This window comes from Mycteria americana, chromosome 15 (assembly GCF_035582795.1).
Source record: "Mycteria americana isolate JAX WOST 10 ecotype Jacksonville Zoo and Gardens chromosome 15, USCA_MyAme_1.0, whole genome shotgun sequence".
NCBI classification, from domain to species: Eukaryota; Metazoa; Chordata; class Aves; order Ciconiiformes; family Ciconiidae; genus Mycteria; species Mycteria americana.
In genome coordinates this window covers 2,189,069-2,201,255 of record NC_134379.1, presented here as the reverse complement: position 1 = coordinate 2,201,255, position 12,187 = coordinate 2,189,069, and the positions used below count along the sequence as shown (strand labels likewise).

The 12,187-nt window shown below is 57.8% G+C and overlaps 1 protein-coding gene across 1 annotated transcript; it reads right to left on the bottom strand.

Annotated features, from left to right (window-relative positions):
- Positions 1-208: 208 nt before the first annotated feature.
- DYNLL2 (dynein light chain LC8-type 2) lies at positions 209-6,031 on the bottom strand. Its single transcript, XM_075517993.1, has 3 exons — positions 5,873-6,031; positions 2,320-2,458; positions 209-608 (listed from the first exon to the last, which is right to left on the bottom strand). The coding sequence occupies exons 2-3, from the start codon at positions 2,449-2,451 to the stop codon at positions 471-473; spliced, it is 270 nt and encodes an 89-aa protein (XP_075374108.1). The 5' UTR covers positions 2,452-2,458; positions 5,873-6,031; the 3' UTR covers positions 209-470.
- Between the last annotated feature and the right edge of the window lie 6,156 nt (positions 6,032-12,187).

Sequence of the window (12,187 nt, the reverse complement as noted above, 5' to 3'; positions counted from 1 at the left end):
CTTTCAGGGAAGGTCTGAGTACCTGCACTGAGGTTACTGGGAGAGCCAGCTCTCTACAGTCTGCAGGGTGGGTACAGAGGCTCACACTGGCTTTGCTCCTCATTACAAGATTAACAGTCTAATAAAAACTCAGTAAGGAAGTCAGGGTCTTTTGGCCTGCCCAAAGAAGTTTTCCCAGCCTCAAAGAAGGAGTTACCACTGAGGGAGCTGTTGTGGAATAGTTTTATTTCTTCCCACGTAAAGGCCATTGTTTAAGCATTTACAGGTTTCCTAGTGCAATACAACCAAAAAAAAGCAGTAACAAAAAAATGCCGCCTTCTTCCCAGGCAACTAAACAGAAGTAGATTTTTACTGCAACATATACACATTAAATATAGTATACAGTCCATGCAGCGGCATAGCCATGTTAAAGGGAGTCGTGGCTTCAGCCATCAGTGCATTACAGTCCAAATTTCACTTGCTCCTACTTCCTATCCAGACTTGAAGAGAAGAATTGCAACCTGACCCAAGTAAAAATAGATGAAGTGCTTTGTCTCATGTGTTACATAGCTGCCAAAGTTTCTGCCAACAATGCAGTGCCAAGTTGGGTTGTATTTCTTGTCAAATTCCTGAAGAAAGAGAAGAGAGGCATTAAGGCCAAGAAAGCCCACATGAAAATAGTTCTAAGCACAAATTCTTAGCTGGTTCTGTTCACACACTATCGCCTCTCCTCCCACCTGCAGCATCTTTAGATTCCCCACTGCAAGACACTATTGTATTAAGCGAGGTAGTGACTGACACAGCCAGACCTCTGCGCTAGATTGTTTGAAGGATCCGACACAAGCAAATCATCTCCTGAGACTTAGAGCACCCATCAGCCCTGAGCAGAAAGAGCAGACCTAAGAGCTCTCCTTGGTACAGTGCTATTCAAGCCCTGTGTGTAGGCTAGCTCAGGGGAATATTTCTCCTCTCCCATTCCAAGCCCACTCACAAAAAATAAAAAAGATTTTGGCATGTCTGCTCCAGCAAGGCATTTGAGCTTAAAGGTCATCTAAAAAAAGGAAGGAGAAGTCTGGCTTCTGTTGTTTGGGACTCTTCTTTGCATAAAGGGGAGAAAACCTGCATTGAAAATGAGCAGGCAAATTCACAGGCCAGACAGCACATGAAGACCTGAGAGGTCCGAGGTGAGCAAGCTGAATGCTGGCTTAATAGTCAGTCTTCTACTCAGCAGGTAGGATAGGGTTAAAGACCATTTTCCTCCCTCTAATACACAACTCCCAAGAACACCCTTCCCTTCCCTCCCCTGAGACAGAGCTAGAAGAACAGACTCAACATTCAAGATTAAAGCAAGTGTTAGTCCTCAGACAGCAGCAAGACAGTTTGAGCTCTTTGCAGGTAACCTTTGAAGTAAGGAAAAGCTTTCTTGCCAGGGCATGAAGGTGCATCAAATTGCTTCCCTCCTCCCAACACACTCAGGAAATAAAGGCCAACTTTTTTGGCTGCCTGCTGTTGCACTCACTCACTTTATAGGCTGCATTGCCCCAAGCACTTTGAGATAAGTCTTGCCTCCAATCAAAGTGATCTGCGAAGTTAAGTTAGGAGACACCTTTGAATCCTTTACATTCAAGCTTAGATTACAAGCCAGGCCCAAAAGCTAGCCCAGGTGCCAGGACCGCATTGCCTATGAAGTCACACTTTCCTCCTTCAAAAGGATTTTGCCCAACCATTTGGAGAAGTGGCTACAGAGAGAACGGACAGCTCCCCAGATGCCATCAAGCATGAGACTTAAGTTAATGGGCTCCTGGAAACAGGGAGACACCTCTTCACAAGCCAGGGCAGCTGCTTGCACTGTTTTTAAAGCAGCACCTTTCACAACCCTGCCAGCCAGCACAAGGCCCCATCCTCCTCCACACCACCCACCCCGGAGCCAGGAACATGGCAGACAGAACCACACATGCACAGCTGCCCTCTGGGTGAAACAGAGTAATCCCACCTTGTGCTGGTACTGCAAGTCAAGCAGCAGCATCTGTGGAGCAAGTCCTAAAGAGAGACTGCAGCCAGCTCTTTCTGGGCTGGCAAATCCTGAGGGACAGCACTCACACTGTTTGCTCAGAGCTTGCCAGAGCAACAGACCAGGCCCTGCTCTGCCATAGCCCTCCTCTGACCTTGGAGAAGTCACTCCATCCTCTTGGGAACAGCAGTAAAGAAGCAAAGAAGAAAGCATCTTCTCCCTCCAAACACACAAGTATGAAGTCTCAAACACTCAGGCTCATGACAGGTATACATACTTAAGAGCTTCAGGAATTCTCAGCCAGAGCAGCCCCCTCATCCCTTAGTTACCTTCTTTATATATGCTGCAATGTCCTTTTCTATGTTGTACTTCTCCATTGCCTGTGTAGCACAGTCTACAGCATCCTGCTGCATGTCCTCGGACATGTCCGCATTCTTGATCACAGCCTTTCTGTCAGACATCGTGAACCTAAGGCAGAAGATAGATTCCTTTAATCCCTTCCCAAGAAAGGAGAAGCTTCCTGTACATCAGAGGTTGTCCTTTCTATGGCAGGCTGTGCCACAAGCCCATACTACAAACCCCCTGTTGCGCCCAGGGTGAGTTTGTCAGGGTAGCCTACAGTAGTCCCAGGCTAAGGTGCCCCTTATAGCTGGAGCACTGTAGCACTGGCACCGTCTGGAAGTTAGATCAGAGATAGCCCAACATCAGCATCTGCATTAAACACATGCAGAAAAAGCTTACTGTGTGGGAGGAGACAGGATCTGCAGAGAGCTACAGCCCTCCTATACATCAATAGGCTACAGCCAAGTTTGCCTTCCAGGTGCACCAGTGGTTTGGAGCACCATCTGTTCAGAGCCTTGCAAGCAACAGACCCCAGAATGCCCGGCTCCGGCAGGGAGGCTCAGGAAGCATGTTAACAGCAGCAGCCCTTTTTATTCCACCTCATGCCAGGAGTTACAGTAACTGCTGCTAATTTAGCCTGGAAGGAGTGTTGTTCCACATTCAGCCTATCATCATCCCCTCACCTCACTGCTGCTTTGCCACTGAAACCCAGACTTCAGCTGTTCCCACGGGACAAAGCCGGTCTGACAAGCCAGAAACAGGTTAACGCCATGCTGCAGCCTAGAAACAGGGGCAGGGGGAAGCAAGCCCCACCACAGAGCTAGCACAGCTAGGGCCTGGCAAAGCAGCCTCCTTTTCCTCCCTCTGCCTGTGAACCACAACACAGATGCTAGAAACCAGCATGCTAGTGCTGCCCGTGACCTTTAAGAAACTACTAAGTAGTATACTGGAGCTGAGCACGTAGCCCCCTTCAAGTTAGTTAGTTAAGATAAGTTAGATGAGTTAGTTCAGGTGCTTCATACCAGGCACCGAAGCCATGTACACATAGATCTGCCATGGCCTTTCCAGGGAGGCATTCCACATTGGGAAGTTTCCAGTGCAGTTCATATTATCCTAGAAAATGGGGATTTAGCAATCCCTTTCTTCAAACAAAGGCCACGACGCATGCCCTGGAGAAGGAGCCCCGTGCAGTCCTGCTGCTGGCAGGCACACCCCAATACCCCTCTGAGCACCAGACCCCTCGCTCCCAAGCCACACAAGGCCTGGTCAGGAGGGCACATGTTATCTGGGGGACCAGCCAAGCAGAGGGCTGCGCTGAGGGGGACCACAGCTGCTCACCTGGGCAGCAGCTCTTACCAGAGCATATTAAAACTTTGTGGGAATAAGCTTCTTGATGACAAGGAGCGCCTCCAGTTAAGCCTGCAGAGCACCATTAAGTTTCCTAAATCCTTTCACAGTGCTGCAAGTTTTGAGCGATACTACCAAGCATGTTTTGAAATAGTGAAACTACACATTTTTAGCTCTACTGGGGAGTGAAGAAAATCTGCTGCAATGATCACTTCCTGGAACAGTCCCAGAAAACTGAAGGAGTAGCTTTGTTACAGCAATTAAAGGAGCCTGCTATCCAGAGAGAAAGAGAATCCAGTTACATAATTGCAGCCCTATGATTACAATACTTCAATTCTTCACTCTGCCTGCAGTTGAAGACTTCTGTTGCAACCTTAATTTATACGTTTTAGATACAACGTTTAATAGAGCACTGCTATTAACATACACTAATAGCATCAGGAGGAATGACAGGAACTGAGCTCAAGCGCCAACAGAGAGCACACGCCCCTACCACAGCTCTGGAAAAGCCACTTCCAGGCAGCTTGTTCCCCTCCATGCTGTGGTTTAAGCCAGTGGGTGTTAGCCTGTGGCCCAGAAACCCTGGCAGGACAAGACATGGCTCAGAACAGCCCAACCAACTGCCTGTAGATTTGGATTTGCTATCCAGGAATCTGGCAATCCCTTGGAAGAGTCTTCTGGGGGTCCAGCCCACAGGAAAATGAAACTAGCAGGAATTCACTTGTGGGTCATTCTTCCAGGAAAGCCTCTTTAGGGAAGGAGGGCAAGCAAGCTCTCACACACATCAGGCCTTCACACACCACCACTGCACACTGAGTTCAGAGGGCATTTGCCATTACATAACCAGCCACAGAGTGACCTGCAAAAAGCATCTTCCTTCCTCATTGTTTAGGCAAGGAGCATCTCAGTGCAGGCCCATGCTGCCGAGGGCCAACAGCGCCATAGAGAAAAAAAAAAACAATTATCCTTCAGTAGAGCTGCAAGCCCTGGCCAGCCTGCCCTCCCCAGCACACCGCACTGCTCCAGGGTACAGCATCCTTCACAGGCCAGCCATGACATTGGCTGGCAGCTCACTGTGCTGCTGGAGGGAGGGTCCCCTGCACCCGCCGTGGGGCAGGGAGCAGCTCCGAGTGTCGCCACATCCACCCACCTGAACATCAGAGAGCAGGGCCCCAGTCTCAGCTCATTCCCCCCATGGGGTTACAGAGGCACCCTCCCCACAAGGCAGCCCAGCGGGACCACGTACACCTCTTATCTCTAAGCCACAAGATCACAGCTGGCCCTCGGGTCTTGCCACCCAAGTCTAGCCCTCTCTGAGGAAAACCACAAAGCCCCAGCACCCAGCCCAGGGCAGGAGGGGCCTGGGAAGGGGTAATAGTACAGGTCCAGCAGCCACCCCTTCCCCATCCCAGGGCAGGATGGGGCTTTGAGGGAGGAAGAAAAGACCACAGCCCTGGCAGACACTCCAGGGCAGGATGAGGCCTTGGGAGGGGGATTAGGCCCAAGCCAGCATACAACCCTTCCCTCTCCAGGGTAGGATGAGGTCTTGGAAGGAGCATGAGACACAAGCCCAGCACCCAACCACTCCCCCAGCAGGACAGGATGGGCCTTTGGGAAAGGGATGATGCTCAAGCTCAGCACCCACTCCTTCCCCCATCCGGACAAGACACGGCACAAGACACGGGATGGGGATGAGACAAGCCCCCCACCCACTCTTTCCCTCCCCGGGCAGGATGGGCCCTAAGAGCAGAACGAGGCCCAAGCCCAGCACCCACCGCTTCCCCCAGCACGGCAGGAGAGGGCCCTGGGAAGGGGGTGCGGCACAGCCCCCTCCCCGCCAGCGCAGAAGGGGGCCCGGGGAGACGCTCCCAGGCGGCTCCCAGGAGCCGGGCGCATGTGCAGGCCGGAGCCCTGCGTGACCTTCACGGGGGGAGCCCCAGGGGCACCCGAGGCAGCGGTGACCTTGCCCGGAGCGGGGCCGGCAACGCACCGGCGGCAGGCCACCGGGGCGGAGCGTGCTCCGAGCGCCGCCGGGAGCTACCCACGGGCCGGAGCCGCCGGCCGGCCGGCCGGCCAGGACCAGGACCCCCTCCCACCGGGGCGGCCCCGCAGCCCCCTCGCACACGGAGCGACCGGTGCCAGGCGAGGCGCGGAGGTCGCCGCCGGCCCGGCCCGGCGGAGGACGTCGCTCACCTTCACAGTGACAGGGCCACCCCGAGAGAGCGAGGCACGGCACCGAGGAGGAGGAGGAGGTGGGAGGAGGCCCGGACCCGCTCGCCTCAGCCCGCTCCGCTCCGTTCCCTGCGCCGCGCCGAGCGCTCTGCGCCTCGCCGCCGCGCCGCGCTCAAATACCGCCCCGCCCGCTGCGGCGCGCGGCCCGTCGCTCCCCCATTGGCTGCGGCGCCCGGCACGCCGCGTCCCCATTGGCTGCGCCGCAGCGCGGCCCGCCGCCCCGGCCCGTCCGCCCGCGCTGTTCTGCCTACATCCTGTTTCATCCCACAATGCCGCGGGGCGAGCGCGGGGCGGGGCGGGGCGGGGCGGTGCCTGGCGGGGGCGGGGGGTACCCCGGGGCCGTGAGGGGCCGGGGCTGGTCCCCGGGGGGCCGGTCCCCGGGGGGGTCCGTGGACCCCTGGGGAGAGCCTGATCCCCTGGGCGGGCTGGTTCCCTTGGAGCGCTCTCTGCTGCCTTAGGGGGCCATGATTGCTCTGCGGGGGCCCCCTCTGCCTTGGGGACCCCGATTCCTGGGGGTGACCCTGAACCCCTGGGAGGGACCCACTGCCTTGGGGAGACCTGCGGGTAACCTGGGGGTAAAAGTTACCCCCTTTGGGGGTAACTGCCTTGGGAGGGCCTGATCCCTTGAGGGGGCCTTGCTGCTGTGGTGTCCCTGACCCCCACGGGCCTGGCTCTGCCCTCACGCCAGGCGTGGCAGGGAGGGATCTCTGTGGCAGAGCCCGCAGCCGGGCCGGCCTGTCGGCACCGCGAGGGCACGCCGTACCCGCTGCCTTCCCCCGGCTCTGCCCCGCCGCGGGTCTGAGCTGGCACCATGGGGCTCTGGTTTCGGCGCTGGGCAGCTGCGTGGCGTGGCAGCTCAGCCGGGCGCTGAAAACAGGGCAGCCTTCCAGCGGAGCGGGGCTCCGTGGCGTTGGGGTTATATTCCCATCCCTGCGAGATCCCAGGGCATCGTTGCGGCGGGATGTGCTGCCGCGTCGCTGGGCACCGAGCGCTGCGGCCACCCGAAGCGGCTGCGTTTTGGCAGTGCTGTGCACACGTAAAGCCAGGTCTCGCGCGTGGCTCTCCGCCTGTGGATTCCTGGCGTCCCGTGAGACCTCTCTGTGTCCGCAGAGCTGCTTGCAGGCTGGGGACTGCCACGTGCAAAGCGTGCTCAGAAAGACAGCTGAACCTAAGAGTAAAGAAACAGTTGTGATTAGTTGTAGCTTTGCACCTCCACGGCGTCTTCCACCTGAGATCTTCCACACGTGATGGTCATTGATCACTTGAGCCTTGCGATACCCTCCCAAGATGGCTGGCATGGCTGCAGCTTCTTACAGCTGAGGAAACTAAGGCAGTAGCAGGAGAGACTGACCTGTGAAAGGTCCCTGAGGCCGTTAGCAGCCCCGTTACGAACAGATCCAGGTCTCCTGGAGCTCGACCTAACCTCCTCCTCCACTGTCCCCAGATGTCCAGGTTTTCAGACCACTGCAGGCAGGTGCTCGGTTTCCCCCGCAGGACTCAGCATCTCTCCTTGCCCCGCAAAGCCAGACAGATTTCCCGCTCCTGAACACGTCAGGAGGGCTCCCTCATTTCTCGGGGTCTCCCTGCTTTTATACTGGCAGCAAAGCTTGGGGGATGCCCAGCAAAGGTGGGAGCATCTTTCACTAAACCACCAGCCTCATGTCCTGCGGGAGCTGCTGATTTTCCTCGGGGCTGTCTCAGCGAGTCCTGCCAGGTCCAGCCCTGCTTCGTGTGGGAAAGCTGATAAAATCCCGACCCCAGGTACCGCACCACCGAGAAGTGGCCCCGCACCACACCAGCGCTCGGGGGTGACAACGCGGCCGTTCGAGCAGCTTCATCGTACGCTCACCGTGAGAACGTGTGATGTTTCACGTACGTGTGAAAGCCAAGGGAAGGACAAAGGGGAGAATAAAAACTCTCTGTTCACCCCGAAGTCCAGGGAAAGGCCTGACGCAGCACTGTGATACCCTGGTTTGCGTTACTGCTCTCCCTGGAGTAAAGCCGTGGCCACGACTCAGCTTTGGTAACTCGGCAGGTACCAGTGCCGTCGGAGCGGGTCGGAGGGCTGATGCGGTGCTGCGTGCCTTGGCAGGGTACCCGCTAACCTCCGCCGCCGGCAGCCCTGCAGCGGGGTCCCCACGGCTGGCGGGGGGCTGGCAGCCAAACCCCGTGCTGCCCGTTGTGTGCAGACCTCAGGGGGGGAAACAGCGAGGGAGACTCACAGCTGTAACCCATCTGCTGCCCGCACACCCGCCCGTGAGGTCTCATGGGGTCCTGCGCTGGGGCTGGCAGCGAGGGAGCAGCGGGGCCAGCAGGATGCTGGCACGTAGGTGTGACACCGGCGCTTTGGCCACTTGGCTTTCCCAGGTGGGGCTCCTGCCCTCAGTAAACGTGCTCCGGGCATATACCTGCCCCCCGGGCTGTCCCCGCGGGCCCGTCTGCCAGGCTGGCCGCCAGCCAGCTCCCATTTTGGTTGCTCCATTTCACTTGAGCAGAGGTGCCAAGAAGCCCTTTGCAGAAGCCACCTGAAGAAAAGCCCAGCAAAACAACAAAGTACCTGTTCCCATGCCGTCCCCGTTCCCACGCCGCGGTGCCTGCACAGCGCTGCCCGGTGTGAACAGCGGCGAGATGGAGACGGCGCTGCCCGGGCTCAGCTGGCTCTTAACGAGACCAGTTTTAATTGCACACGTGGCCTTGAGAACCAGGGAGACCACTCTGGGTACTGAAATCTATCTAATTTGATTGCTCGAGGAAGACAAGCCTACGGCTGATAACAGCACTCGGGGGACAGACTGGAGTTCGCTCCAAGGCTGCGCTTTTGCCTCGCGAGCAGAAGGCCCAGGAATGCGCTGATCCTTTTTGCTAATGAAGCGGATGTTTCCTGGTGTGACCTTTGCAGCCTCTGAGATACTGGTCAAAAATCCCAACAGCAAATAAAATATTTATTATTCCCAAATGGGTCCAGACCTGAGCTTCAGCCTTAAGATAGCAGCAGAAAAGCAAGTGAGGACTAATGCTGCGGGGCACGGCACTAGGTTTGTAAGACCACCGCTGGCAGCATGGGACCTGACCTCCAGCCTTCAGATGGATAATTTGAGGGCATCAGCATCCCCTCTGAGCTCAAAAGCTCAAAGCCGGGGTGCATCGGCCAGGGAATGGCTGCGGGTCGCCTGCTGTCTGCCCGGCACCGCACACATGGGAGCTGCAGACGTCCCGGGGCTGCACCAAGAGCTGCTCCGGCCGAGAAGCAAAGTGTCAATAAATGAATATGTGTCCAGAGCGGAGGGCTGGGCTGCAGCCGTCAAATTACAGCCTCAGGCCTCAGCCTTATCAACATCGAGACCCCTCTGGGAAATAACTGATGGTCTCTTTGCACCCCTCGAGCAGTGTTTTTCTTGCTTTCTTCTGCAGGTTGACTTTTCTTGCTCCCTCTGCAGGAAGGGGAAGCGGGCAGTGCCCGTCCTGCCGGGGTGCAGGCGATGCCTGCACCCACCGACACGCTCGGGGTCCACCGCAGGCCACCCCCAGCCGGGACCCTGCCTTCATCTGTTTTGGATGCCGGTGCTAATGCAGTAACAGGCTTAGCTACAGCCCTTTATGAGCTTCCATCTCAGTGGCAGCGGGAGTAAATACTTTTATGGCGGTGTTTCCAGAGGCTCCGCACGGCTGGAGGGAGCTGGAGGTGCTGATCTCGGGGCTGGCGGGGGCGAAAGGCCATGCCCGGGCGGCTGACGGGCAGCTGCCAGAGCGGGACCTGCTTGGGAGAGGCGGGAGGTCGGAGTTCTGCAGGGTGCCCAGGATGCGGGAGCCCATGGGGAGCCCTGAGAGCGGGGATGGGGCAGACCCACGGCCCCGTAGGCTGCAGCAGGTCTAGGCTTGCCCGGCCAGAGCGGGTGGGCTCCCCGGGGCCGTGCAGCAGAGCAGCAGAGCCGGTCGTCCCTGCGAGGCTCCCGGGAGCGCCTGGCCACGAGGGCAGCCGGCTCTGCTCAGGTTCACTGCGTGGCGCTTGGCTGGGCTATTTATAGCTCTGCCGAGTCTCTGTTGAGGCAACAGATCTCTGAGTCTTGTGGATTTTTTTAATGAGCATCCCAGACCGGGAGGCGGAGAGCCTTGGCTCTCCCCTTGCTGGGCCAGAACGGAGCTGCGGTTTGCACCAGGGCGGCAGCGCCACGGGGCACAGAGCCCGGCTCCGGCTCCGGTGCAGGCACGGGAACCAGCCCGGCTGCGCTGGAGGAGGCAGCTCCCTCCCTCCCTCCCCAGTACTGAGCTGCGGAGGAAACCCAAACCCTCTGCTTTTCTCCTCCGAGGAGCTCCGGCATCCGGCAAACACCAAACCAGTCTTGCAGCGCTGCTGCTGCGGGTGAGCCGGGCCCGTGGGTCGGAACGCCACCGCCCTCAGCAGAGCCAGGTTGCCCAGCCCGTATTGCTACACCATCCCTTACTAACGAAGGAGCTTCGTTAGCGGGGAGGGATCTGAGCTGCTGTAAGTCAGATCTCCATTCCTGCTGCCACGAGTTTCTGCTTAATCCTCGCGTGCGATAGAGTGACAACCACGACGTCTGCTTTTACTGTACTATTAATCCTGAGCTGGGCCGGGGCAGGTGACGGGGGCTCGGCAGGTTTTAAGGCTAGAGGCAGCTGCTGAGCGATGCTCGTCCTGTCTGTCCCGTACAACGGGAGCCCCAGGCTTTCCCATGAGACTCCCACGCTTCAAACCTCCCAGTATCTTCCCAGTGCAAGCGGGCGCAGAAGCAGCGCTCGCCTCCCTCCTGCCCTGCCCGTCCCGGGGACGCCCACGGGTGCCTTCAGCCCAGGGCAAGAGGGACGAGGTATAAAACCGTGGCCCTGAACCCAAATGGTGACAGTCAGCAGTCCACAGAGCCGGCTCCAGTGTGGGTGGCTGCTCTAGTAATCCCAGTGTAACCCCGTCCCGGTTATGTCCTGCCTCCTTCCCCAAAATGGTCAGCAGCAAGAGAACACGGAGGAGCCCGCTCCTGCCCGGCACAGCCCCGGCCGTGGCCGCTGCCGGGCGCTGCAGGCTTGGCACTGCTCTTTGCACGTGAAGGAGCGTGGCCTTGAGGGAAGAAAGTGCTTCAGATGCCGCGGAGGGAGACGCGTTCCTGAATCGTGACAAAAAGCATTTATTTATAAATTCCTCCGAGTGCACTATATAAGGCGCTTCACAGGGATTAACAGGAAAAGGGCCTGGCGGCGAGGAGCAGTTTGCCATCTAAGGCTGTGCTCCTCCTGCCCCACAGCCACACGCTTCCCCACGAGACGTGTTTCCAATCCCAGGCGATTTTAAGTGAAAACCCACAGATTTTGTGCGCGTCTGCCCTAAGAAACGCAGAGGTCTGGGAAACCGAAAGCTGGGCTGCTGGTGCAGCTGCAGCATCGCACCAGCTCTGCTTCCACGCTGCACCTCCACGGTAACAACTCCCATAGGAGATTTTTCTTCTTATTTAACCTAAACCCACTTTGCTACAACTTAGCCCATTACTTCTGCTCTGCCCCGCCGTGGGCACCGCACACTGATGTATTTTGTAGCACGTGTCCGCAGCAGATGACTGCAGAAATGTCGCCTTCGTTTCCTCTCCCTGCAGGAATTCCTTCCCTCTCTCCTCCTCTGCCACGTCTCCTGCACCTCTGCTCACCTCCTCGCTCTTCTCCAGATTCCGCCATCCGTCGCTCTCTTTTGCCAAGAAGAATAAATAAAACCAACGGCAGCAGTGAAGCACCTTCTTTTATCAGTTCTCCTTCTCGCTCTCCCCGCGTGTCCCGGGGGGCGTGGGCACGGCAGCGACAGCCGGGCACCCCCAGAGCAGGGCGGCTGCTCCACACGAAGCGGGATTTGGCCACTTCATCGTAGCAACACAACCCCCCCCGTCAGGTCCTGCCGGCTGCGGCCAGAGCGCAAACATCCCAGCCGGGGCGGCTGCAGGTACTCTCCCTTGTCTAGCGACGTCGCAATCACTGATAATCATCCTCCTGTGGCTGATGCATCGAGCGAGGAGCCGGCAGCTCCCGATCTCCTTGCAGAAACACGCTGCAAAGCATCTGCACAGAAACGAGACGCGGGCGTGAGAGGGAGGCACTGCCAGCAGCTCAGCCCCGCATCCCGCTTCTGCCGGGGGGAGAGCCTTGCAGACCCTCGCAAAACACGTTGTTCTCCCCGGCAAATGAGAGCCTGTCCATGAGGCACCGTGGGGTGGCACGCACTGGCCAGGGGGACGGGTCCCCACGCGGCTGGGCACCCCGATGACCTGCCACCCCAGC

Bases quoted from the DNA above. Each gene is read 5' to 3' on its own strand.
- DYNLL2 (XM_075517993.1), bottom strand. From the start codon at position 2,451: ATGTCTGACAGAAAGGCTGTGATCAAGAATGCGGACATGTCCGAGGAC. The intron at 609-2,319 runs GTAACTAAGGGA...CTCTTTCTTCAG, and splicing joins TTGCAGCATATATAAAGAAG to GAATTTGACAAGAAATACAA.